Source organism: Carlito syrichta, unplaced genomic scaffold (assembly GCF_000164805.1).
Source record: "Carlito syrichta isolate Samal-C Ts95f unplaced genomic scaffold, Tarsius_syrichta-2.0.1 Scaffold304335, whole genome shotgun sequence".
Taxonomy (NCBI): Eukaryota; Metazoa; Chordata; class Mammalia; order Primates; family Tarsiidae; genus Carlito; species Carlito syrichta.
Window position 1 is genome coordinate 840,744 of NW_007248431.1, and position 26,277 is coordinate 867,020.

Sequence of the window (26,277 nt, forward strand, 5' to 3'; positions counted from 1 at the left end):
CGGTCGCCAGTACCCGTCGTGGACTTCGGCAACGCGCAGGAGGCATTCCGCAGCCGGCGCAGCTGGGAGCTGGCGCGCGGCCTCCTGGTGCTGCGTCTGTGCGCCTCCCCGGCGCTGCTGGCGCGCCATGAGCAGGTGCGCGGGGGTCGGGGCAACTGGCGCGCCACGAGCTGGTGCGGATGGGGAGGCTCTGAGGCCAAGATGGGGCTTCCAAGCGTAGATGGGACCTCTGGAGCGTCGCCCTAGCGAGTGGAGCCAGGAAGAGAGGCGTTTCCTGTTTCCCTTTCGGACCTGGAGGATTTTCCCACTTGTCAGTTACTACCAACCGAAAACAAAGAACGGTGATTTTTTAAAAGACCTGCACCACCTGCAAGAATACAGAGTTATCACCTGGAACGTAAAACAGGATATTCCTGTTTCCCTAAGAGAAGTCTGTGTAATGATGGTCTGGTAGCCAGGGGGCCGGAATTCCACAAGTTGGACCCCTGCTGCACCCAAACACGGCCACTGAGCAGACTTTGTTGGGGAGAAGAGAAGCCGTTCAAACGCCCATCTTTAGACATACATGTGATATCTTTAAAAAGTGTGAGGGTTTTGGGGAGTAAGAAGCAGCAGACCCACTGTCTTAGCTACTTTCAGTCTGGGAGCAGTGGAGATGGCAGTTGGTGACCCTGGGAATAGTTCGCGGGGGCCAGTGGTCATCACAGGATCTGTTGGTGTTCATTTCTTGGGCAAGACTGTTCTCTTGACCCCACGGGGAGGCAGGAGGTGGCATGGGGGCTGAGAAGAAGCACCCCGTCACACTTCCAGCTTTGGGAAGGCCTTAGTGGGTGGGAGGTAAGGGCAGAGGTCCATGAGGTTGAAGTCAGTCGGTTGTAAGGCCAGGGAGGCCAAATTTCACCGGGAGCGTCATGGTCAGCTTTGGAGCCCAGGACCCATGGTGGAAGTGTGGGGGAGACAGTGGAGGAACAGGCTAAATGCCTCTGAGAGGTCATCTCAGTGTTTACAGCAAACATTGATGCCCTGAGATCAAGGTGTGGCTGTGGAGAGTCCAGGCCAAGGGGGCAGGTGGGGCAGAAGGGACATTGTGGATGAAGGAACTGGTGGGGGAAGGGAAGCAACTTGGATGCTTTGGGAAGTGCAGGCATCTAGAGGGCAGCCAGAAAGGAGTGACAGGTGAGGAAGTGGCCAACCACAGGGCCTCTGTGGAGGGCAAGGTCATGATTGGCTCCCAAAGTCAGGGTCACAGGTGGCTGCTGGGCGGGACAGAGGCCAGCAGTTCAGAAGCTGTGCCCACCATGTGGCTGGCTGGGAGGGGGAGAGGGCTAGAAACTGGCCAGGCCAAATTCTCCAGGCACAGCTCCAAGCTTTCTCTTCTGGATTCAAGACCAGCTATGGTGCTGAGAAACCAGCAGGGCTGTGCCATGAGATTTGGCGCCAAGCCTGCTGAGGGGAAGGACTCCCAGTGCTCCAGTGCTGGCAGGGTGCCATCCAGTGACCATGAGAGGGCTGTAGTTTCTTGGGTACCATCAAGGCAAGTGCTGGAGGCAGGGCATCTGGCACAACTTCTCTCAGCTTCCTCTTGGGTCCAGTTTGTGCATTGGGAAGCCCCTCTATGGGGTCTGCACCATTGTCATTGTTGATGTTGGTAGCTTTGGCACTGGGAGGATCAGGGAAGAGGCCAGGCCTGGGCTTGTGAGCTCTCACAAGAACCGGTCCTTCTCTCGTCCTCTGGCCTGCCACAAAAACTCCCTTTGGTGAGCCAGCGTGAGTCTGTGGGGCTCCCCAGGGCAGTGGGGGCCATCAAGCCTGCTCTAGAGTTTCAGGTGGCCTTGGATTGGGACTCAGCGGGGCCTGCATTTGCCTGAAAGCAGGCTTTTTTGAAGAGGATTTAGGAAACGCCAGATCTTCCAGGACGGTGGCTCTGTGCTTGAGCATGAGCCATTGCAGAGGAAGGGACAGGACAGACAGGGACAGTGGCTCCTTGAGGGCAAGGAGGGAGAGAACTGGCTCCATGCATGTGTTTGAGTCTCACTGTGAAACCCAGTGTATGTATGACTGGTGCAAGTTTCTTTCTATTTTATTTTATTTTAAAGATGTGGGGTACAGTTCAGGGATAGGTATACAAATGTTCATTATGCAGGTACCCTTGTTGATGAGGTGTGCCCCTCTTTCCCCAGGCAGTTTCCCTCAACTGCCAATCCCACCCCTCCCTTCCCTAGTGGTTTCCCACTACTACCAAGCCCCTTCTTATAGCATTATGATAATTGTTCAAGGTACTGGTGCAAGTTAAATCCTTGAAAGATCTCCCCACCTGGAGAAGAGGTAGGGCTGCCCTGGTCTCAGGTGGTGCCTCCTGGGGCAAATATGACACAAGGTGGTTTGAAAGTGGCCGTTTTGCTTTGGAGTCAGCTCTAAGCTGGCCAGGCCTGCCTGTGTCTTCCACAGCCCTGTGGGGAGCTCCCAGCATGGCCCAGGCGATTCCTACCACTCTGTCTTTGTGAGTAAAGTGCTCTTGGAGCTGGAGTGACTGGGTTCCTGCCCCTCCATTGAGTGTCAGCCTGGCAGAGGTAGGCACTTGGTTAGAGGCTGCGTGGCCTGTGTGGCCCCTGCAGTGGACAGCTCCCACCTGGGCTCATGGTGTGTTTCTGATGCTTCTCTCAGAGCTGATGTGACTGAGGCTCCTTTCCTTTTCTGTTGGGGCACGCCTCGCCCAACTGAGCTGAAAGATGATTTCTAGGTCCCTGATTCTGTCCCACCTGCTGCTTGAGTGATCTTTGATACACCTGATGCCCATCCTTTTTTCCCAGCTACCCCTGGACACTGCCTGGTGGGCACAGAGGCTGGCCTGTGTCATCTTGGGTGTCAGCATGTTCGTTTTCCAGTTTTGAATCCTCTTTAAAAGTCAGACATTGCACAGAGACTGCAGAAAGGTGGGGTGATGCCTGGGAAACCTTGGTCCTGTGGCCACTCCGTGCTATGCACAGGTGAGGCAAGGAGGCATTTCTTTGAGCACCAGCATGCAGTGCAGGAAGGGCGGTGGGACCATGTCTGCCTGTGGCTGGTGTGGGGTTGCTGGGGTCTGGTTTGGGGATAAAGATGTTGGATTTGCTAATGCTTTTGCTGAAACTCAAGGCTGTTCCTAAAATCCTGGTCCCAAGAGGTGCTCCCTTGGTGGGGGCAGCGGACGTGGGCTGGTGGGTGCTTCCCAGCACCACACTTGGCCCTCCCGGCCCAGGAGCCTCTTGCTGTCCTGTTCCCTCCTGCCCTGGCTGTCCCCATTGTGGGAGCTCCACCAGTTCTCCATGCCACCTCCTTGCCTTGGTGCAGCCCCTCCTGATCTAGGTTAGGAAATGCCCCGTGGGCACTGCCCCATCCCTGTTCCAGCATGCATGGAGCCACTCCTTCCTTGTACAGGTCCCTTCCCCACCTGATGTGAGCTCTCTGTCTGTTCCCTTCCATCGTCCCAGTTTCTAGCATGGTGCCTGGCATGTGGCGGCTTGGGGCGTGTGAATGAGCTGGTGGCCAGCCGTGACTGGAGGAGAGGGCTGAGCAGGTCCTGAGTGTCTTTCTCAGGGCACGTCCTCAAGTAGCTGGACGACCACAGACGGCTCTGTGGGCACTCACTTGTCCCAGGTGGGCAATCACTGGCCTGCTGTACTTGTCAGGGCACACCTTGCCCGGCTGAGCTCAGACCCAGTCTGCATTTGCATGTGCTTATTGTTGGGCAACCATTCAAGGTGGCTCTGGTCCTGGCATGTTGTGTTAGGGACTTGGGGTAAGAATGAACAGGACAGTGAAAAATCTGGGTACTTGCTTTCTAGAAAGTTGAGTCAAATCATCCTCCCTGCCAGGACTGCCAAGGTGTGGATACAGAGCATGTTCTGGAAATGCCCACTGCATTGGAGTGAGGCCATTCTTCACCCACCAAGTTTTGGTCAGGCATTCCCGTGTGCTGCTGGGTTGACCCGTGCATAGGCCCCCTGGGGTTGGAATCCAGGCAGGAACTGCATGCTCATGGCAGCTGGGAGGGGACTGATGGGGAAGCACCTCCTGGGCCGCTCTGCCCTGGGTGGGGCCCTGCGTGATGGATGGCTACTGTGAGCGGAAGAGCAAGCTGCTTCGGTGGTCTTCACCATGAAACAATGCTGGGAGCTAGGTCTGGCCCAGGAGACGTGGCAAGGCCCTGTGGTTAAATTGAAGTGGCAGAGTGGGGGTGAGCAGAGGCATTCGGCAGGGGAGGTGGCCCAGCACCCAGGACAGCTGCTTTCCTTTGCCTTTTAGCTGCTGCACATCACCAGAAAACTTCTGGGGCAGAGGCTGTTTGACAGGCTGATGAAGATGACCTTCTATGGACAGTTTGTGGCTGGTGAGGACCAGGAGTCTATCCGACCCCTGATTCGGCACAACAAGGCCTTTGGTGTAGGCTCCATCCTGGACTATGGTGTGGAGGAGGACCTGAGCCCCATGGAGGCTGAGCAAAAGGAGATGGAGTAAGGCCTGCTGGTGTCTGCTTCGGGTACCCCAAAGCACCTGGGACTGTTGGGAGGTCGGGAGGCTACACCCAGCTGCTGGGCTTCAGTCTCAGCTGGGAGGAGGCCAAGGTTAACCCTCACAGATGACCTTCTCAGGTTCTGCTTGGAGTTCTTGCATTACTGCTCTGTGCAGATGACATCTCTGGGCTTCCCTGGAAGGCCTGGTATGCGTACAGCCTGAGGAAGGGTCAGCACATAGGGGCCCTTGGGTCTGTCTGGCCCACTGCCTGTTCTTGTATAGTTTGTAGGCCAAGAATGCTTTGTGCATTTTCAAGTGGTTGAAAGAAATCAAAACAAGAATAACATTTCCTGATGTACAAACATTCTATGAGAGTCAATTGCTTCAGCCCTAGGGGCAGAAGGGAACAGCTATGACAGAGGTGTGGCTGGGGCGTGTGCTGCCTGCACAAGTGCTGGCCTGTGCAGGAGGCACTAACTCCAGCTCTGCTACAGTCACTCTTCTGCGGGATTTCTGACTGGCTGGGCAGGTCGCACCATCCTACCTGCACCTGGCCCCAGCCTGCCCTGCAGATGGCTCTGCCTGGCTAGTGTGGAGCCTTATAGGCCTAGCTTCTGTCCAGGTGTCCATGGAGAAGGGAATTGCAGCATGGCTGCCCGTGCTGCGGTCTCCTCCAGGGGTCACTGACCTGCTGTAGGGCCCCTCTAGGGGCAGTAAGTATAGGGGACAATTTAGTACCTCCTTGACCTGCCCTCCTGTGCAGTAGGTCAGAACAACAAGACCATGTTGCCCTCAACTTCCTGGAGTTTTGCTGGCCCCAGCAAGGCCAGCCTTTTCTTTTTTGCAAAGTGCCTGATTCCTATGCTGGCACTTAGGCCCACCATGCCAGGTCCTTACTGGGACTGGGGGCCCTACACCCTGACAGCAGATAGGCCTTACCTACGTGAGGCTGGGGACAGACCTGGGGTAGACACTGTGGGGCTTAGGTGTTTGCTCTGCGCCTCCCAGGTGGTGGGCGGGAAGGGGAGGGAAAAGCAGTCACATGAGACCTCTAGCCCTAGGAACAGAATGTCCGAGTCTTGCTTGCCTCAGCAAGCTGGCTGCCTGCCCCTGGAGAGCCCAACCTCTGCCTCGTGATTGGCTACTTTGAAGGCGGGTGCTGCAGCCCCAGCATCCCCCACCCTTGCAGCCACCTGGGTCCTTGGCTGCAGTCTCTGCTGGGGCTGCCTGTTGAATAACCAATGGCATCATATCCTCAGCCCAGCCTGCACCCTGCTGGGGGCTGGGCACCATGTTTCCCCAGGAGCCCGAGCCCTTCACCCCACAAAGCCTACACCCCTCCCTGCCTCTGTACTGCTGGCAGCTGCTGTTTGCAGGAGCCCTAATCAGGCTCTGGGACAGGAGTGGTGGTCCCTCTGTCTTTGCAGGGGTGGGAACAAGAGCTCTGGCCTTGCTCTGCTGCCAGCACCTGGTGCTTTCAGAGGGGCCTGGGCCTGTCAGTCCCATGGGTGGCATGGTCTGCCTGACTAGGAGTGACCAGCCTCGCAGACCCTTGCGCAGGGAACTGTCTCAGTGACCCTGGTAGGGCCCAGAGAACTGTACTCCTAACCTGTCTTCTTGTCACCACGCCCACAGACTCAATTCTGGGGAGAGATGCCGCAGCCACTGCCCCAAAATAAGGCGGTGGGGGTGGCGCAGGGCCTGCCTGTGAACAGCCCTGGGAGGATGGAGGCACGTGAGTGCCTAGTGAGGCCAGCAGTGCTCTGGGGACGGGGAAGAGGTGGGAGATCATGGGTTAGAAAGGGCATGCCCACGTGTAGGAGGGTGGGATGGTGCTTCCCCAGAGGCCAGGGCCCCAACCCCAAGAGAAGAGCCCCATGGGGTCCACCTGGCAGTTAAGTGCCTCGGGTGGTGAAAGAGGCCAGGGCTTCTTCCTGATGACTGTGCTGTATGAGGGGATACCTGGAGGTTGGAAGGTGGTGTCCGGCTGTGCAGGTCCAGGACCAGCAGGAGGCAGAGCCTGGGCCTTGGTCCCAGGCTGGATGGCTCACCTGGGATGTGTACACAGCATCTGTCCTGAGTATGGGTCTGGGAGACAGGGCCTGGAGGAGCTGGGGAGGGGGTGCAGGTTGAGAGGGACTCCTGGGCTTTCCTCCAGCAGAGGTGAAGTAAGGGGTGTGGTGTCCTCAGACTCTGTTTCAAATGGGCACTATGTCACCTGATGCAGCTTGTAGCGACTTAGGGGGTGGTAAGGGTCTTCCTGCTGCTTCTGCAGATCCCCTGGGGACTTAAGTTGGTCCTTCCTTGCCCTGTGTTGCCCTCTGTTTCCTCCTCCACATCCTGGACCATGTCTGTGTGTGCAAGTGTGTCCTTCCCTGGATGAGTCCTGGGCATCTGGTTTAGGCTTTATGGGGTTGGGACTGAGGGAGCATGAAGTGGGTGAAGAGGCATTGGAGTGTGGTCTCTATTCTGATCAGGGCCCCACATGTTCACCCTTCCCCCTGTAAATCTGGCCACCGGTGCCTGGCCCCCAGCTCCCTGTGACATCCACACCCTGATGCTGTGGCGCCCGAGGTGGCAAAAGCCAGATTTCCTATGTGGTGCACGTGGTGTACTCTTTCTCCCCCCAGGCAACATGACCCTGGCATGCCTGGGAACTGCCATAAGTGCCTGCTGTGACCTACTCTCCAGGCCTGGTGGAGGGCATGGCTCTGCCCCTGCCCAGCAGCTGTCTGCTCTGAGACCCAGCTGTCCCTTGGGTGCCATGCAGGCTACTTTGCTGGGCGAGTTTCCATATGCTCTGGCCTGTTCCTGAGGTAGCCCCAGGCTGTATTCTGCTGCTAAGCTTATCAGAGGAGGACAGGGAGTGGCTCTCACTCCTGGCTTCTCCAGCCTAGCTCAGCTTGGAGCATGGATGCATGGAGCATGCTGTCCCTGCGTCCCCACAGACCTTGTGCACAATGATTCCTGTCTTTGGCAGATGGCTTGTATGTGGCTGAGGCACATGCTCTCTAAACCGTGGGCTGTGTGACTTTAGCCCATAGGCCCAAGGCCCCACACCTGTTCCTTGTTGTGAGGGCTTCTGCCCTAGGTAGTACCCAGCTGCATCCATGGCCTCAGCACAAACCATGGGTCCCCTTGGGGGTAGTATTTGCCTGGCTGTATCTAGGCCTCAGTTTGAAGGGCCCAGGGCTGGCCCCGTGACTCTTGAGATGCCCACCCTGAGGCCTTGGGAGGAGATGACGAGTACCCTGTCCTGGGCATTGGTTATGTGGGAGCTGCTCCTTGGTCACACAGTAATATCCCACCCTCTCCTGTTGCATCTCCTTGCCAGTATGAGGCAGCTGGAATGTGGCTGACTGCCAGCTCGTTCCCATGCTGTGGCAGTACATGGGGAACCCCCAGCCTGCTGGGATTTCCCAGCCCTGATGTTCTTGCTCAAAGTCCCCAGATAAGAGCTGTGGGGTTGCCCAGGAGTGAGGGCATGGGCACCTGGGGCTTGCTCTGTGCAGCAAGGTCAAAAGCCAGGCAGCTGGCCAGCCAGCCATGCCCTTGACATGTTAGCCCAGGGGATGTGGTGAGCCACAGCTTCCCTGCCTTTACCTTTGCCCAGGGCCCACGGGGCACTGTCCCTTTTGTGGGTTTGGCAGACCTGCCACCTGAGACTCTGAGTGACTCTAGGTTGCCTCAGGGAGGCTGAGGTGCTGCCAGCTGTGGGCAGAGCTCTCTCCCAGGTAATTGAGTATGGCTTTAAAGACAAAGTTGAATGTTGGGCAGAGCTGCTGGGGGTTAGGGTTGGCCATGACTCTTGCTGTTCCAAGTGGTGCAGCACTGAAACTGAGCACCAGGAACCTGTGAGGAGGAGGAGACGGTGTTTGCTGTGGCTCTGGCAGGAGTGTAGGGCTGGGAGGAGGGGAGCCAGCATGGTAGAGGCAGGAAGAGCCAGCGGGCTTGGGACAGGTCAGACCAGGCAGGAATAAAGCTGGTGGTCCAGCCGAGCAGAGCTCAGTGAACTGGGGCAGCCAGCATCTGGCCTCACCATCTTATCCTAATGAGGACTTCAAACATCCTCAGGATGGGAACCCAGGAAGCCTTTAAACAAGATAACAGGACAAGATGTGTTTTGCATTTTAAAAGACATTATTGCTGCTTGGAAAATAAGCCTCAGGGGTAAGGATGCAGCTGGGGGCCTGGGCCTGGGGCTGGATGTGAGTAAGGGGTGATGTGCAGGGGCAGGAGCCTGTGCTCGGCCATGGCGAGGGTCCTCAGAGGTGCTCAGCAGAGTGTAGTGGGAAACTCTACTGTGGGGCGGAGGCCAGAGCCAGGAGTCTGGCTACTGAGTTGGGACTGTGTGTGCTGGGTGGCTTCTTGCTCTCCCCCACTCAGCCCTGGCTGGCTGTGTTCATCTTTCCTGTGGAGGCAGGAAAGCCCTTGCAGCTAGCTTCTTTGTATACTGTTCTGATTCTCCACTTGCAGGGAGCTCCAGGTTTCTGAGGGCATGGGGTGTGAGAGCCCCATGACTGCTGTCCCAGGTTTAGGTGACCGCATGGGGGCTGCAGCCCTCGACCTGGTCATAAGGAGGCCCACAGTGCAACCTCTGTGGGAACTTGCTTGTCTCCTGGGGCCCTGGTGGGTGGCCTGATTCAGACCCTCTTCTGCTTCCCACAGGTCCTGCACCTCAGCCGTGGAGAGGGATGGCAGTGGTGAGTGAGGGTCCAAGGTCAGCAGCAGATGTCGCCCACCCCATGCACCCCCTGTTGCACAGGAGCGTCTGGGCTTGGGCATAAGCAGGTCGTGGGGTGAGGATATTTCCCAGCCTGTGGCTCCAGGCTCTGACAGGCCCGCTTCTCCTGGTAGCCTGTTCAGGGGGGCCAGATCTCTGTGACAGAAGCCTTGCTGTCCTGGCACCATTTGCCCCATTTGCCCCATGAGGCGGCTTAGCCCAGGGAGAGGCTGCTTCTGGTGGAGCGTGTGCAGAAAGGAGGGCAAGCAGGAGAGCAGTGTAGAGGCTGGGTCTGTGGGGTCCCACTAAGAACTGTCCTGAGGCATGGGCATGTGTGTGCCAGGTGGGTTTGGGGCACTGTGGGTTTTGGGGACGGTGTGGGATCTGTGCTCAGGCCATGCCTCTGCCTTCTCAGGTGCGAGTAACCGGGAGAAGCAGTACCAGGCCCACAGGGCCTTTGGGGATCGCAGGGCTGGTGTCATCAGTGCCCGCACCTACTTCTACGCCAACGAGGCCAAGTGTGACAGCCACATGGAGACGTTTTTGCACTGTATCGAAGCTTCAGGTGGGCCCCCTCTCTGCTGGCTACAATGTACCCCACCAGGCCCTGGCCCTGGCAGATTCCAGGCTCTCAGAGACATGGGTGGATGACTGCCAGGCTGATGTTGGAGAAGAGGGCTGGGCACGAGCTACTCTCGTGTCCCACCCCATCCAACCCTTTCCTGAGGAATCCGGCTGCTTCCAGAAAGCCGCCTCCTGCCCCTACCCCCCACTCCTGTTCTGCTCCCTCGGGGTGCCCAGGTTGGGGCTGCAGGAGGTGCGTACTGCAGCTGCCCCAGTCCCTGGGCCTAGGTTCTGCTTGGGAAACTGGTGCCGCAGCTCAAACAAGGAGTCCCTCCTGGCACAGCCACCAGGGTCTCGATACCATGTCCTTCATCCTCAGAACCAGGGGACCACACAGGCCTGGCCCACCTCTTGAGTGTTTTAGGAGGGGCGAGTGGCACAGTAAACAGCCTCCTGACTGACAAGGGAGTTCTGGGTCTTCCCCTGTGCTCCCTTCACTGCCTGTCCGCCCTGGAGGCAGACAGGGCCATGTGGACCACTCAAGTGTTCCACCTCCATTTTGCTCTGTTTCTGGGTCCTGCAACCCATGTGTGGGTAACCTGTAGTGCTGATATCATAGGGGAGAAAACCAAGGCTGGCAGCAGCAGGGAGCTGTCAGGCTGCTCGGTGGTGGGCAGGTGGCTCCTTTGCCCACTGCCGTCCTGCACATGTGTGGCAAATGCACATGCTGCTATGGTGTCACTTCCCTTCAGGGCCCCAGAGAAACCACATGTGAGGGCCTCACCGGCTGGGTGGAGTCAGGTCAGGACTGGCCAGGCTCCCTCTGGGGCCCTCATGGCTCTTCCCATGGCTTCTGACAGGCAGAGCCAGCGACGACGGCTTCTCCGCCATTAAGCTCACTGCACTGGGGAGACCCCAGTTTCTGGTAGGTGCCAGAACCTTCCACCTGCAGAGGATGGTGCTTTGCGAGTCCTCAAGACTGCTGCAGCACCAACTGAAAGCACATGCCAGTACCTTGGAGGCCTGGGCTGTGGGGGCCATGGGAGCTATGGGGAGCCCTGGGGGCTGGGCAGACTGGGTGGGCTGGTCGGGCAGTATGGTGGCACTCAGGTCTGGTTTGCAGCTGCAGTTCTCCGAAGTGCTGACCAAGTGGAGACGCTTCTTTCACCAAATGGCTGCAGAGCAAGGGCAGGCGGGGCTGGCAGCCACAGACACGAAGCTGGAGCTGGCAGTGCTACAGGTAGGGCAGAACCATGTGGCTGGGGCAGAACCCTGCTTACGGGACGTGGCCGAGCGGTGGCATACCCAGTGCCTGTGGCTCATTCCATGGCTGCGGTGGCACTGGGGAAGGGGTGGCCAGGGGACTCTGGATGGCTCAGGAGGTTGACAGAGATAGAGGAGGTGCCACAAACGGGTGTCAGCCCTGCAGGACTGGGGCTGCGCAGCAGATGGGTGGAAACACATGTATGGATGCAGAACATATCAGAAATGATCCTGCTCTTGCTATTGATGTCATGAAGTCAAAAACAGCGCCACAAGCCTAGTGGTGGGGATGGAATGCATGTGAACAGGCTGACCCTAACCTTCTCACTTCTCAAGGAAAGTGTCGCACAGATGGGCATTGCATCCAGGGCAGAGATTGAGGGCTGGTTCACGGCGGAGACCCTGGGGGTGTCCGGGTAAGAGCAGCCCCAGGCCAAGAAGAAGGGGTGTTAACTGAACCCCTGGGCATTTCCCAGTCCTGGTGCCTCCCCAAGAGGGGGGAACTCAGCGTGATATTGCCGAGGGAACAGACGTTGAGCAGGAGGAATCCCAGGGGCTGGGCTGGGCAGTGTGGATGTGGGGCCAGCCCAGATCCCACAGAGGGCTCCTTACAGAACTGTCTGGGTCCTAGAGTGAGGGTGGCATGCTCAACCCTCCCTGGGGCTCATACCCTATCCTCGGGCTGGTGGCTGAGGTCACCAGGGGGCCCCTCTGGGGATGTGCCAGCCTCCTGCCTGGGATCCTGCACTAGGCTTCTCCCCAGGGTTCACCTGGCCTCAGGTGTTCAGGACCCATGTCTTTATAGCCACCAGATGCAGGCGTATTTGTTGTTTTAATTTTTTGTGTGTGTGTGTGTGAGTCAGGTCTTTCTCTGTTGCCCAGGCTAGAGTGCAGAGGCCTGCTCATGGCTACTGCAGCCTCAACCTGCTGGGCTCAGGTGATCCTTCCTCAGCCTTCCAAGCAGTTGGAACCACAGGCATGCGCCACCATGCCCAACTAATTTTTAAAAATTTTTTTGTAGAGATGAGGTCTTGCTGTGTCACCCAGGCTGGTCTTGAACCCCTGGGCTCAGGCAGTCCTCTTGCCTCTCAAAACCCCTGGGCTGAGGCAATCCTCTTGCCTCCCAAAGTGCTGGGATTACAGGCATGAGCCACCATGTCTGACCTTGTGCATTAATTTTTTAAACAGAGAATAACATTTACATCGTCTCTGTCTTTTAAACCTGAACACTTAGGTGGGTTTTGTGGTACTTGGGTTTGGGGATGCTCTTTTGGGGAATGGGCTGGTTTGGGCCTGGCTCCCCCAGCTGATCCCAGTGGGGAAAGCCACCAGCCACCCCATGTGGCTCATGTATCTTCTCCCTCAGCACCGTGGACCTGCTGGATTGGAGCAGCCTCATTGACAGCAGGACCAAGCTCTCCAAGCATCTGGTGGTGCCCAATGCACAGGTAGCGCAGCCCCTCCTCACTGAGTCCTGGCTCAGCTGGGTGCTGGGCCAAGAAGAGAATTCAGTCCTTCATGTGTGTCTCCCGTTGCCCACTATGGGGCCTCTCCAGCCCCACAAAGACGCTTGTAGTCTGAGGGAAGAAGACAAACCCACTAGTGTTCACAGAGTGCTTGGTGGGACAGAGACCTATGGACAGTCTTGAGGTACCACAGGAGAGGGTGTTGTCACCTGCCCCAAGTCATCTGTCCTCATGTGTTGGGGCACCCCAATCCTCAGAAGCCTGAACTGGTAACAGTTGTTCTCCCCTCACAGTTCTGGGGTTGCTGGGCTCAGCTGGGTAATTCTCTCTCAGGTCTGTGGGCAACTGTCCTCAGGGTAGTGGGCTGGTCCAGGCAACCACTTGCACATTGGAGGCAGTGCTGGCTGCAGCATGGGTTTCCTCCCAACATGGTGGCTGGGCTCCAAAGTCTGGCATCCTGAGACAAGAGCTAGGCAGACTCTGGGACCTCCCCCCACCTTGCCTCAGTCCTATGGCATCACTTGAGCCAAGTTATGTTTGTTAGAGTGCCTGCCATGGAGGGGCCCAGGAACTGGAGCTGTCACCCCAGCCAGGGTTTGGGAACAGGAGCACCCTCAGAAAACATCCTGCAGATGGAGTTTCCTTCCCCCGATGTCCGCAGCCCTGCTAACTAAAGCCCACCTCACGCTTTGAGCCATGGATGCAGAGTCTTGCGGTGTGGTGTGTACAGCATGGCTCTGCTCTGAGGCCTCCACTGTTGGACACTGAAACTCTGTGTGGCAAAAGATAGCATGGTGCTGCGTGTACCCTGTGAGACAAGGCTGCTGGGGCTGTGAGGGGTGAGGGGAGGCCTTGGTGCTGGTCCCTTGAGGGACCTGTGGAGGCCATGAGGGCACTCACATTGGGGTACAGGCCTGGCACAGGTACCGAGTTCCCTCCTGGTGCCACCAGGCCCCACCTGTAAGGCAGTGTGTTGACAGGTGCAAGGTTCCAGGGTGCCATGTTGCCATGTGCAGCTGGCCCAGGTGGGGCTGATCTTTACGCACAAATAGTCATGGGGCAGGGTGAGGCCTCCCTGGTACTGGGCCTGGGCCTGGCACTGGGGTGCTGTCAGTTCCAGATGGCCCTCTTGGCCCTGCATGGGGCTGAGGGGGTGCCTGTGGGCTGGGGCAGCACTGTTGAGAGGTGTAGTCGGGCCCTTGGGGATCTACCTAGGCTGTGGCCTGACTACGTGCTGTACCCAGACAGGACAGCTGGAGCCTCTGCTGTCCCAGTTCACTGAAGAGGAGGAGCAGCAGATGACCAGGATGCTGCAGCGGATGGATGTCCTGGCCAAGGTGAGCCCCGCTCGCGGGAGGGCTTCAGTGTAGACCCTGGGGTCGAGCAGAGGAACGGTACCTCTGTCACTTAAGCCAGTCACTCCTGCTGCTCACTGCAACTCTCCTCAGAAAGCCACAGAAGTGGGTGTGCGACTGATGGTGGATGCTGAGCAGACCTACTTCCAGCCAGCCATCAGCCGCCTGACTTTGGAGATGCAGCGCAGGTTCAACATAGAGAAGCCACTCATCTTCAACACCTACCAGTGCTACCTCAAGGTATGGCCCTACCCGCCTCCCACCTACCCCCTGCTTCCCATGTGCAGTAAGACTGGCCACTAACAGGAGAGTGCCCTTACCTGGCCCTGCCCTGAGCACAGGTCAGGGATTGTGGGACAGACGAGGAGGGAAGGGAGCAGGCCAGGTCTGGGAGGTTGACGAGGTCCTCTGTAGCAGGGCTGACCCAATGTCCAGGAAGAAAACTCCTGCTCGGTGGTTATGCCTTCCTTGCAGGTTAGGCTGAGGCTGGTGACTACCTCGGAGGAGGAAGGGCCACCTCTGTCACTGCCAGCCCCTGCTCTGGGCCTCAGGACCAGCCAGGAGCATATGAGGAGCCGAAGGAAGAGGAGCTGTTCAGGGGTCTGCTTGCTGTGCTTGACTTCCTAGATTTCAAGGCTTCCCAATGACCATCTCCCCCAGCTTGTTTTAGTTCGGGACCCCAACAATCTGATAAATGCTCTGGGCCTCCTCAAAAAGACTCACCTGGGATTTTGCATGTCCAGGGTGCTTCCATGCAGGACCTCGGCCAGTCCTTCAGCCCGAGGATGCTAAGCTGCTCAGGGATGGGAGCAGGTCCAGGGCTCTTATGCTAGAGGGCACAGGGTGGCGTGGGGACCAGGCAGGTGCCCCAGCGTGCACTCCTCCCTGTCAAACTGAGTCTGGAGCACCGAGTGGCTGTTGGTGCCTGGTCTGTCCCTCAACAAGGCTGCTTCCTCCCTCACAGGGCTACTTCCCCTTTCTAGGGTTGCTTGCCCCCCAGGGTTGCTTGCCCCCCAGGGCTGCTCGCCCCCAGGGCTGCTCATCCCATCCCCAACAGTGCTGTCCCTCCACAGGGCTGCTTCTCCCCCAGGGCTGTCCTACCCACAGGGCTATAACCCCAACAGGGCTGCATCTCCCCCCGACAGGGCTGTCTTCCACAGGGCTGCTTCCACCCTGCAGGGCTGTCCCCAAACGGCTGTATCCCCTCCACAAGGCTGTCCTCCCACAGGGCTGCTTCCTCCCACTATGGATACTCCCCCCCACCCCCCAGGCAGGGCTGCCCCCTACAGGGCTGTCCCACCACAGGACTACTTATCCCCACATGGCTGCTTTCCCCTACACAGGGCTGCTTTCCCCATACAGGGCTGCTTTCTCCCACCCAGCACTGCTGCTTCCCACATAGCACTCCCTCCCCTATAGGGCTGTCCCAACCCACAGGGCTGTCCCCCTACAAAGCTGTCCCTAGGTGCCATAGAGGTCATTAGAGGAGGCTGCAGATATCCCCACTGTCACTGCTTAAGGACAGAGTTCAAAGACCTATCCTCACCTACATCTGATCCCAGATCCAAGCCATACTCCCCCGTTCCAGGCAGCACTGCCTAGCTGGGTGCCCCTGGCTGATTCCATCTGGGAGCCCAGGTCCCAGGAAGGTACTGTCCATCCATCATCTGGGTGTGACTGGGCTCCCTGCAACCTCTGGCCCCACAGGACGCCTATGACAATGTGACCCTGGATGTGGAACTGGCTCGCCGCGAGGGCTGGTGTTTTGGGGCCAAGCTGGTGCGGGGTGCCTACATGGCCCAGGAGCGTGCCCGTGCAGTGGAGATAGGCTACGAGGACCCCCTCAACCCCACATATGAGGCCACCAATTCCATGTACCACAGGTATGGGGCAGGGATTGAGGAGTGTGGCCCGAGGGAGGGGCTCGGGATGCTGCTGTGGTCACCCCTATCCAACCCACCAGGCCAGAAGCTCCCACAGGAGCTAGAGCCATATGTGTCCTAAGGCCAGAGCAGACATTCTCTCCTTTTGTGTCATGTGTCACTTTTCAAAACATGAAGGTTATTCCTTTTTAAATACAGAAAAGCCTACTGAACAAAACATAACTGACCTTGGCCTGGGGCCGGTGCCAGCTGACACTTGGAGAGGCGTGCGCAGCCTCCCTGCCCTCCCCTGCCTGTGGTGTGGCCTCCCTGCTTCCCCTGCTTATGGCCGCACCTGCCTCTGTGCTGTCACCTCAACGCACACTGCATGGGCTGGTAGCCATGCTCCTTCCTCAGTGCCATGGTGCACACCACAAAGGCAGAGACCCAAGTGTGTCCTCATTGGTTCCCCTCCTGCCCATGTCGTGCTGTGCACAGCCAGCCCCTATGGCTTATATCGCATGCTGTGTCCTGGCCTTCACATCGTTCATGTGGTGCAGTCTGGAGCCTCCCTTGTCCACGTGCAGAGTGGTGCTACTGCCACTGCATGGGCACCCAGGACCACATGTTCAGTGTCTCCGTTTTCCACCTGGTTATTTTAACAGGACTTGCTGAACGTCCTGCCCCGTTGCACGTGTGTTGTATGGGTGTCTCTGTGTCTGAGGACACAGCTCTTGTGTGCTCCTGGGCTCGGATCACGGGTCAGAAAGAGCATGTGTGTTGTTGAGCCTGCTGCATGTACTCAACTGCCTGAGGGCAGTACCACAAGGTCTTTGGTCCTAGGGCTCTCTATACCCAAGACCCCTGTAACTGGCTTCCCTGTCTGTCCTCACGGGCAGGATGCGCTGCAGGATCCCTTTCTAGAAGTGAAGCTGTGTCTGTCACAAGGTGCCCGGGCAGGTGCCCATGGTCACAGAGCATGTTGCGGTGATGCCATCTGGTCCCAGACATTGCTCACTTCTCCTGGTGGCTGAGCTTTCTTTTTCTTGAGGCGCACTGGGAAGGGGAAGTGCTACTTCTGGGCTGGCCTTCCGACACTGTGGGCTCATGGCTGCTCTCCCCCAGGTGCCTCAATTACGTGCTGGAGGAGCTGAAGCTCAACACCAAGGCTGAGGTGATGGTGGCCTCCCACAACGAGGACACGGTGCGCTTCACACTGCGCAGGTAGGCACCTGCTACACCGCCGGGACGCAGGGTTTGGGTATGCAAGGAGACTGCCTGGCAGGTAGGATATCTAGGTGATGGGTATGGAACGGCCAGCAGTGGCTTCGAAGCCTGCAAGCCTCAGGCCCAGCCGGCATGCTTGATGCTGAGCTGCAAGAACAAGAAAGCTACTTGCAGTTACTTTGGTTTCTAAAATTAATACCTGACTTACAAAACTTTCAAATTCAAAAACTGCATCTCCTTGGGGATTCAAATGGAAATGTACAAACATGGTGTTGGATCCCAGAGGCCCCTGGGAGGCCTCCTCATTTATTAACGGTTTCCCTTACTGTTTCGATGCACCTGTAGTTAAACATAGTCTGTTTTCTCCTTAAACGCTTGTCCCACAGAGCACAGCTATGGTTGAATTCTGACAACTCAATGCAGGAAGTAAGGTGGAGTCAGTTTCTAAGTGTTCCGGTGCTGTCAGCATGTCTCATCTCCCAGGCTCCGACCTAAGCCCTGCCCGCACTAGGGTCTTGCTTCCCGCTTCCTGACTTCCTGGGATGGGGACTTCCAAGAAACTGGGGGCCCTAGGCAGTGGCCTTGCTGGCCCTCACTTTCCCAGGAGCCAAGTGGGGGTCCTGCTCCACAGCAGGACAGGCCCAAGCCTTAGGGGCAAGTCCCCATGCTGCTCAAGTGCTAACTGCAGTGTCAAGGTCACTTAGTGACATCCACGCTCATGTTTTGCTTATGACGGTGCTGCTGTTTCATGGGCTGAAATTGCAGTGCACCCCCTTTTGCACCCTGATCCTCCACCAGACGCTGTTGATACATTGGTGAGGAAGGGGCTCGCTGTTCCTCCATGGCTGCGAGCAGGCTGGCCTACAGGCAAGGTCTCTTGTTCACTTTCAGTGAGGATGTGCTGGCTTTTGCTGGCCACTTGTACTGTAGGGTGGACTCACGGGCTGGTGACGCAGACCCTAACTAATATCACAGACAGCCTCTTGGCAGGCCTCCTTCCTTTTTTGACATCTAGCCTTCCCGAGGACTGGTCTGTTTTCACCACTGTGCTGCAGTGCCTCCTGCCCCATGCAGCTTCCCCCTCCCCCAAGTGCCAGCTGGGCTCTTTCCTTGTGGCTCCTGGGACCTATGCCTAGGTCTTCCGATACTGCGCTCATTGCCAGGCCTGAGCAGGCTATAGTTCTGTGCCTCTGGGCGGACAGGGCGCTTCCCCTGGGGAAGCAGCTCTGGGTTAATGACAGCAGCTGCCCTGTCCTCTCCAGGTGCAGGCCACCATGCCATCAAGTCAGGCACCACTGGCAAGCAGCCTGACTTGACGTCAATATGTCCCATGGGCCTTATCTGAGGCCTTTCCGCATCTGCAGTGAGCTGGTGGCTGGTGGGTTCCAACAGCCTCCTTCACAGGGTAACAGCCTCCTTCACAGGGCAGTCAAGTGTTGCACTGCATGTCCAGGGTCCCACAGGCCAGCCCAGGCTTTGTCATGCAGTGCCTCAGGCTTCTGAAATGCCCGAAGAGGGAGAAGCTGCTTGGGAGAAGCTGTGGTCATGTGCCAGAGGCCGTAGACACCAGCAGGGGAGGGACAGGATAGTGGAAGTAGCTCTCAGAGTTCCCCTTCCAGAGGTGGAGACAGACTCCAAACCAGTGTGATGTGGCAGGTGAGTGCCCATGCTAGACTGGGTGGCCCTGACATCAGCCCATTCCAGCCCAGGGATGCAGGGAAAGAGCCATGGCTGGCCCTCCTGCAGGGGACCTGGGACTTCAGGAAGCTGAGATTGGGGCTGATGGACCCTGAGAGTGATGAGCCAGGGGAGTCCTGGGTGAGGGGGCAGAGGCTGGTACAAACAGGCAGAGTCTGGACACTGGATATGGGACATGGGGCTGAAGACGTGAGCACTGTTAACATGTGGACCTTCCAAACCCTGGGATTTTGTAAAGTCCTGCAGGGGGTGGTGCTAAGAAGGGACAGAGCTGAGGGCCACCCCAACATCTGCGCAGTGCTGTCTGATAAACATCATGCGAGTCACAGCTGTGATTTAAAAAAATTTTAGTAGCTATGTTAAAATATAAAATTCATGCCAATAATACATTTTAGTTAACCCAAAATATACAAAATATTACTACTTCAACTTGCAGCACACCTTGACTCAGAGTAGCCACCCTCAAGGGACTTGGGGCAACAATGTAGGACAGTAGCTGTGGAAGAGTGGGGGGTGGTGGTGATGCAGGAGATGAGTCGCTACGCAGAACCCCGGAGGACTGATGGGGCTTATCTGGTCCATGGGGCAGGCCGTGGGGTAGGTCTGCCTCTGTGGTCAGGGCACCAGGAGGGGCTACACCTCCCAGGAGGGTGTTGGGGAGGGGATCTTTGCTGGCCATGGGCTACGTTCTCTCCAGGGGGAGCCTGTGCTGGAAGCTGGGAAGCCTGGCTAGGGTGAGGGCAGGGGAGGAAGGCTGGAGTGTGCAGATGGGGGATGGGGTGGCAGGAGAGCTCAGAGTTCAGAGGGGCCCAGGGGGTGGTGGGGCCCCTCACCTGCCTGGCATCACCTGCTCACAGGATGGAGGAGCTCGGCCTACATCCTGCTGACCGCCAAGTGTACTTTGGACAGCTGCTGGGCATGTGTGACCAGATCAGCTTCCCACTAGGTGAGTAGGGCCCTCCCTGTGGGGTGGGGTGGGGCAGGGACTAGGCCTCACACTAGCTTGCCTGCTCTTTTACCTATGCGCAGGCCAGGCCGGCTTCCCAGTATACAAGTATGTGCCCTATGGCCCTGTGATGGAGGTGCTGCCCTACCTGTCCCGCCGTGCACTGGAGAACAGCAGCATTGTGAAGGGTGCCCAGCGGGAGCGGCAGCTACTGCGGCAGGAGCTCTGGCGGCGGCTGTGTACCGGCAGCCTCTTCCACCACCCAGCCTAGCCCCACCTCCACCACCCTCCTAGGACTCTCAGGCTAGGGCAGGGACTTGGGAGCAGGGTCTGGCTTCCAGGCTGTCACCACAGGTGTAGCCAACCCCAACTTCACAGGATTCACTTTCTGTACCCAGCACGGGAGCTGCTGCTGGACCAGCTGCCCTCAGCCCCGTCTAACGTGTGGTCACTGGGGTGTGGGCTGGGCCTGATGCCTCAGAGCTGCTGGGGACTGTCGGAACTCCCTGGCATGTGTGGGCCCAACCCTGCCTCTTTCAGCCCCGTGTCCTTGGTCCAGGAGGACAGTCTTCTGCCAGGAGCTGAGCCTGACCTACTCAGGCTCCTTGGGTGGCCAATAGCTAGTCTGGGAGGCCTGCCTGGTGAATAAACCACTGTTCTGGCAGCCACGGTCTTGACTACTGCAGTCTTCACTTGGGGTCAGCTCTGGGCAGGAGAGAGGGAGTGGCTGACATGGGGCTTGATAAATATTGCCTGGGCTCTGACCTCTGTAGCATCATCTGGCTCTAGAAACCAGGTCCACACAGGACACCCATGACTCCCTAACTCATGACCCAACAGTGCTTGCAAGCTCAGGCCAGTGTGGGCCTGGCACACTTTCCCCAGGCCCTCCCCTTCAGGCCTCCTCTGCTGCCTGTGAGCCAGGGACCTGCATCAGGCTTCTGCTGGTGGTCCCAAAAGGCCATGCACCAGGCCTATGGCAGCTGCTAGCTTGCATTTCCCCAGACTTACACAGCAGGTTGGATGTGATCTTTGTGCCCTGGGGCTTGGATGGAGACTTGTATGGAAGGCATGACCATGCCCTGGGACCAGAGCTAGGGTGAGGAAGGCCAGGAGGCTCCCAGTCTCTGCAGGGATAATGGTGGAGGGGCAGGGTACGCAGCCCCACAGGAGGGAGCCAGGCAGAGGTCTGCGCTGCAACTTGGCTGCATCAGGTGGGGGACATACCTGGACTATGGACATACCAGGCTGTGGCAGAGACCACAGAGCTGTTACACAAGCCACATTCAGGCCATACTGGGGCATCTTTATTTCTCTGGGTTACGCAGGGCTTAGCCTTCTATGTGGGCTGCAGCTGCCAAGGGAAGGGCTGGGACCAGAACTGGCACTCGTCTGGGCCTGGGACAGATTAGGATGGGCCCTGTGGTGTGAGAAGGCGCCAGAACCTCTAGCCCCAACTCTACCTGGCCCTGGGGCAGATGGTGGGCAGGCTGGGCCTGCCTCCCCTTTACATCACCATCTTGGTACTTGGTCCAAAAATTTCAAAGTGGGTAACAGGCAGCTGGAGTCCACCAGGCCTCTCTCCAGAAGAGGAGTCTTCTGGCAGCTGGGAAGGCAGGGGCCAACATCAGGAAGATGAGCTGTGCTCAGCTCTCTGATGCTTGGGGGTTGGGGCGGACTTCCCAGCCATGCTGGGCAGCGGGTGGCTGGTAAGGACTCCCCAGTCACAGTGCTGCTTTGCCCACTGGGCAGCCCCTCTGCTGCAGCTTCCGGATGAGTTCCAACAGGTTCATCTGCAGCACCAGCTCCTGGGAGGCAGAGGGCTCCATGAAACCAGAATAATCCCCTTGTCAGAAGCAGATACCAGGGCCTGGGGTGCCAGGCAACAGCTACAGGGTTGAGCCTGGCCACAGCCTGCCAGAAAAAGCTGGAACTCAGGCTAGCTGGCACTGTCCTGGCTTGGCACACTTGGAGCAGTACACAGGAGGGGAGTGGAGGAGGGCCCTGCAGGTGCGTCCTGGCCCCTGTGCCAGGCATAGCAAAGAAACGCTCCATGGAACCTCGATTCTATCACACCCCCACCCCTGGACCTGGCCCAAATGGAGTCAGGCCTTCAGGGACCAGTGGCACTTGGACCATGGGCACAGCAGGCCTGGCTACTGACCTGAGGGTTGGTGGTCACGTAGAAGCCAGCCACCCCTGCTTTCTCCAGTGTGCTCTGCTGGTCGGCCACCTTCCGGTCCAGCTCCAGGACGATCTTCCGGTCCATTGCCCGCTGCTCCTCACGGATCCGGTGCTCTGCCGCCTGCCGTGGGTCGAAAGCAAGGGCAGCTGGAATGCATGTTCCTTCCAGCTCCTTGCCCGTTGGGACCACCAATGTGTCCTCTCCCCACTCAGGCTTCTCCCTTCTCCTCAGCCATGCCAAACCCTGCAGGAGGATCCAAGGGTCTTCCCCAAATGCATGCCCCAGCAGGGACTGCCTTGGGATTTCAGATAGTCTTTGCAGACACCCCTCCCCCGACCCATGGCTTGTTGGTTAGTCTCCAGTTGTCCCTGAACTTCCTGGGAGAAGGCAAGGCTCTTTGCTGCTGGCCCCGTCACCCCCACCATTGCCCTTGGATCCCTGAGGCTGCCAGTGCAACACCCCCACTGGCACAATACCACCCCCCAGCACCCACTCTGTGGAGCTCCAGCCTGCGAGGAGCTGCTGTCCCAGGGAGTGGGGGAAGTCACAGTCGGGCCCACTCTTCACTCAGCCCTGGGCACATGGGTTCTACAGGAAGAGCCACATGCTGGGACTCACTAGGCCCCTGGTGGCCACCCCCACCCTGTGCCCCTCCTCCCAGCCTCTCTGCTTGGACATGGCAGAGCCAGGCAGTGCCCACAAGGAGCTAGGCTGGCCAGTCCCCCACACCCCTACCTCCAGCTCACGCTGCTGGGCCGCCTGGAGCACTGGCAGGTTGTGGGGCCGGCAGGCCTGCTGGGCTTCTTGATGTTTCTGCCGCAGGGCCTGCCTGAGTACTGGGGGAGGTAAGAGCCTGTCAGTGGACAGCAAGAGAGGGAGCAGTCCTCACCCCTTGGCCTGCTGGGCAACCTGGGGGTGGACAGGAAGTTCTGTGCCAGGATGCTGGGCCCCTCAGACTCCCATGGCTGCTCTCACACAGGTAAGGTCCCACCTCCAGGGGCAAGTCATCCAGGGGACAACAGAAGGTATGGGGCCCAAAAGGAGGGTGGGTGGGGAAGGCTGATGTGAGGGATTAGATCTACTACCAGGCTCAGAGGACCAAAAGAGCCCAGAGGAGGTGGCTGGGAGGGAGGCTGCAGTCTAAAGGCTTCTGGGCCCACATGGTCACAGGCCAGCAGCCCTGGGTGTGCCCGCCCCCCTGTCCATGGACATCTACTCTAGTGTTGGAGACGACCTCGGGCAAAGGCCTGGAAAAGGAGCAGGAGGAGAGGAGCTGCCATGCCCAAGTGTGGGGGCCTCTGCCCACCAGGGGTGTGGCTGGCCACTTCAACCTCAGAGAGCCTTTCAGTGTGGGCAGTCCCTGCATACCAGCTGAGGAAGCAGAGCGGGCACAGATCTGGGAGGCCAGAGTTTCGGGGAAGCCTGAGGCACCATGAGCCTGGGCCAGGGATTCCAAGTGGCTTTGACAGGCTCAACTGGTGCCACCAAGCAAAACTGCATGACTTGCTAGACTGTGCCATAAACACTGATGTGTGCAAATTGTCCCTTCTGACAGGAACAAACAGGAAAAAGTGATCAAGAGATGTAAAAAAAAAAAGACTGTCCCAAGACGGGACATGTAGCATGACATAGCCAGCACCCATGCCCAGTGAGCAACAAGTGGCTATAGCTCCTGGGAAGGAGGGGTCCCAGCCACAAGAAAACAAAGCCAACACTCTTCCTAAGAAGAGACCTCACTTTGCAGCTCCTCTTGGGAGGGCCCCTGAGCTCCTGGCTGTGTCTACAGCCTTCCCTGGCTCCTTCTGCACACAATGTATGCATTGGTGACAGCATTTATCACTTGAGACTGTGTGAAACCAAGAGTCCCCACGGGGTGGCTCCATAAACACCAGAACAAGAGACTCCTTGGCTATCTGGTTACACGTGTGTGAGGAGGGCAGGATGCCAGGAAGCAGAAAAAGGCAGGCAAATGTTTCTCCCTCACTCTGTTCTGCAAGTGCTGCTTCGAGTCCCAGGATGCTGCCAGAGTCTGCTGGGAGGCAAACAAAAGGTGAGAGAAAACCATGCCTACTCTGGGCAGAAGGGGCCTGGCCTCAGAGTCGACCAAAGAATGTAAAGGTCACAGCAGCCACAACCACCTGCTAAATCTACCAGAGCGAAAGCAAAAATTCTGCCTGCACCTTCTGAAGGACTCACACAGCTTGTCATCAAAACCTCCCCTCACTAGACGGAACTAGGGCTCTGTGGAGAAACGGCTGAGTCCAGGGCTCAGAGAATAGGAAAAGATGAGTCTCAACATCTTCCTGTACCAGTAAACAAGGAAGAGCCTGCAAAGTGCTGGAGCCAGCCTCAACCCCCTGCTCCAGCCAGGCTTGGCACAGCCAGAGCACTGGAAAGAGTAACAAACCATGAACTTGGAATTGGAGGACTCTATATCTCATACCTTAACACAAAGTCTAAAAAGATAATCACCCAAACATTAAGAGAATAAACACCAATTCCACATAGACTTTTCTTCTGGAAAGCTGAAGAAACCAGCATCCCCCTGACACCCAAATCAGACAAGAGATGTTACATGAAAACTATAGCCCAAAGTCTGCTGTGAACACACAGGCAAGATGCTTAGCAAGATTTTAGAGCAGATCATATCCAAAACAGAAAGGATAATACACCAAGATCAAGTGGGATGAAATTTAAATCACTGTAATTCACTGTAGCAGCAGAAGATGAAGATTCACCACAGGATACCTCAATAGCTGCAGAAAAAGGATCTAACAACCCAACATCCATTCCTGACAGGAACACACTAGTTCTGGGGCAAATAGACACTGCCTGCCCTCTGGGGAGGGACCTGTATTACTAGGAGGAAGTTTTGCCAAATTAAACCTGCATCTAATCAGGCTTCTTCCAAGCTGTCCAGTCTACAGGAAACCCAGTGGGTGGAGAAACAGGTAGGTTACAAACAGCACCTGAAGAAACAGCATGAGGCAGCAATTGGACAGATCCAGAGCAGGGACATTCTACAGGCAGAGAGCGCTGCACTCTTCAAAAAGTGCCACAATAAATGCTAGGTCTGTTCCAGAAGCAGAGGGACCAAAGTAACTGCCTGCAGTGCATGAACTTACACTGGATGTTTACAGAATAACAATCTCTAACATGACCATGCACTGAGGTCAGAAGACACCCTGGAATGGCTAATTTCTCAGGACAGTACTTTCTGCAGTTGTGTAGGAGAGTATTCCTGTTCTAGAGCACTTGCTCTCAACCTAGGGTCAAGGTTGACACCCCAGGGTTGTCTGGAGGCATTTCTGGTTGTCAACACTAGGGGAGGGTGCCAGTGGCAATGCAGAGGACAGCATCTCACCATAAAGACTTATCTAGCGACAGAGTGAGACGCCAACTCAAAAAAAAAAAAAAGACTTATCTAGCCACAAATGTCATTAGTGCTGGATTGTACATCCTGGTCTCCTGGAGTGCCAAAGACTCCTGGTGAAATGGTGTGTTACATACATTTAGGAACATAAAGAACTCTGGCAAAATTAGTTAATCTAGGTAGAGAGCACAAGGGCATTCATCATACTATTCCTTCAACTTTTTCAAATGTTTGAACTTTTAAAATAAGGAATTAAGGAAAGATAAAATAGCAGAAGTGGAAATCTGATGATGCAGGGGGAGCTGCCCTTTATAATTTGCAGTTAGGGGGTAAAATTTGCAGAAACAGGCTCTGGAGCCTCCAGTGGGGATGCCTGGGAGGGGCCAAGTGTATGTCTCAGATGGGAAGCTCTTCAGGACCCGGAGGATATGCAGAAGCAGTGCTCAGGATTCGGTGTGCAGTGGGTGGGGGCCCTGAAGGCCTGAGATGGCACTGACCCTAAAGGGTGCTTGCTTAAAGTTGTTAGCAGACGTCCATCGACTGCAGCGCATCAGTCATCCACCACCACGGGGGTCTGTAAGGCACAGGCAGGGGCCAAGGCCCTGGGTCACTTTGCCTGGAGGGGGTGGACTACAGAGAAGCCCAGCAGGGGGTTTCTGGATGTAACGCTAAGGAGATGCACCGCCAACAAAATAAAATAGACTCCACCCATTGGTCACCAAGGTGGTTGCTGTGGCAGGCGCCACGCCCATGATCTGGTCAACCTTGGGGACTTCCTCCAGCGACGCTCGGGACACCCGACCCGCTCACAGCCCACCCTGCGGCGGCACAGCCCCACACACCTCGGTGCTCATTCTGCAGGCGCAGGCGCTGGTTATACAGGCTCTTCTCGGTGAGGTGCTGGATTTCCAGTAGCCCCTGCACGATCTCGAACACGGTGCCGTCCACCAGCGCCAGGGCCAGGTCGCTGAGCGTCGTGTAGGACAGGCGCTGCTGGAACGAGCTGCGGGGCGGTCAGCGCGGGGACAGAGTGCTTTGGCTAGACGTCTCTTCCCGCCCCGCTCGCTCCCTAGCCCCCTGCCCGCTCCTATACCCGCTGCGGCTCGCCCTACAGCACCTTA

General features: G+C 57.2%; 2 protein-coding genes across 3 annotated transcripts in view; one reads left to right on the plus strand and one right to left on the minus strand.

Annotated features, from left to right (window-relative positions):
- The first annotated feature begins 6 nt into the window (after positions 1-6).
- Positions 7-20,269, plus strand: LOC103262092 (proline dehydrogenase 1, mitochondrial). Its single transcript, XM_008059702.1, has 14 exons — positions 7-135; positions 4,285-4,493; positions 9,163-9,197; positions 9,633-9,782; positions 10,642-10,706; positions 10,905-11,021; positions 11,381-11,460; positions 12,411-12,492; positions 13,755-13,847; positions 13,959-14,105; positions 15,573-15,748; positions 16,853-16,951; positions 19,510-19,598; positions 19,682-20,269. Exons 2-14 carry the CDS (start codon positions 4,336-4,338, stop codon positions 19,867-19,869), a joined length of 1,479 nt encoding a protein of 492 aa, XP_008057893.1. The 5' UTR covers positions 7-135; positions 4,285-4,335; the 3' UTR covers positions 19,870-20,269.
- Positions 18,137-26,277, minus strand: part of DGCR6L (DiGeorge syndrome critical region gene 6 like) — an 8,460-nt gene continuing 319 nt past the window's right edge. The window contains exons 2-6 of one of the 2 annotated variants that reach the window (XM_021713189.1): positions 25,999-26,159; positions 22,519-22,619; positions 21,763-21,903; positions 21,278-21,406; positions 18,137-18,166 (exon numbers count right to left, since the gene is read on the minus strand). In XM_021713189.1, coding sequence (XP_021568864.1) covers positions 21,323-21,406; positions 21,763-21,903; positions 22,519-22,619; positions 25,999-26,159 — 487 coding nt within the window. In that variant the 3' untranslated portion in view covers positions 18,137-18,166; positions 21,278-21,322. Of the gene's footprint in view, positions 18,167-20,878; positions 21,407-21,762; positions 21,904-22,518; positions 22,620-25,998; positions 26,160-26,277 lie in introns of those variants that run through there. The other variant, XM_008059703.1, reaches the window with a different exon arrangement.

Bases quoted from the DNA above. Each gene is read 5' to 3' on its own strand.
- LOC103262092 (XM_008059702.1), top strand. From the start codon at position 4,336: ATGAAGATGACCTTCTATGGACAGTTTGTGGCTGGTGAGGACCAGGAG. The intron at 11,461-12,410 runs GTAAGAGCAGCC...CTTCTCCCTCAG, and splicing joins GAGACCCTGGGGGTGTCCGG to CACCGTGGACCTGCTGGATT. The intron at 19,599-19,681 runs GTGAGTAGGGCC...ACCTATGCGCAG, and splicing joins CCAGATCAGCTTCCCACTAG to GCCAGGCCGGCTTCCCAGTA.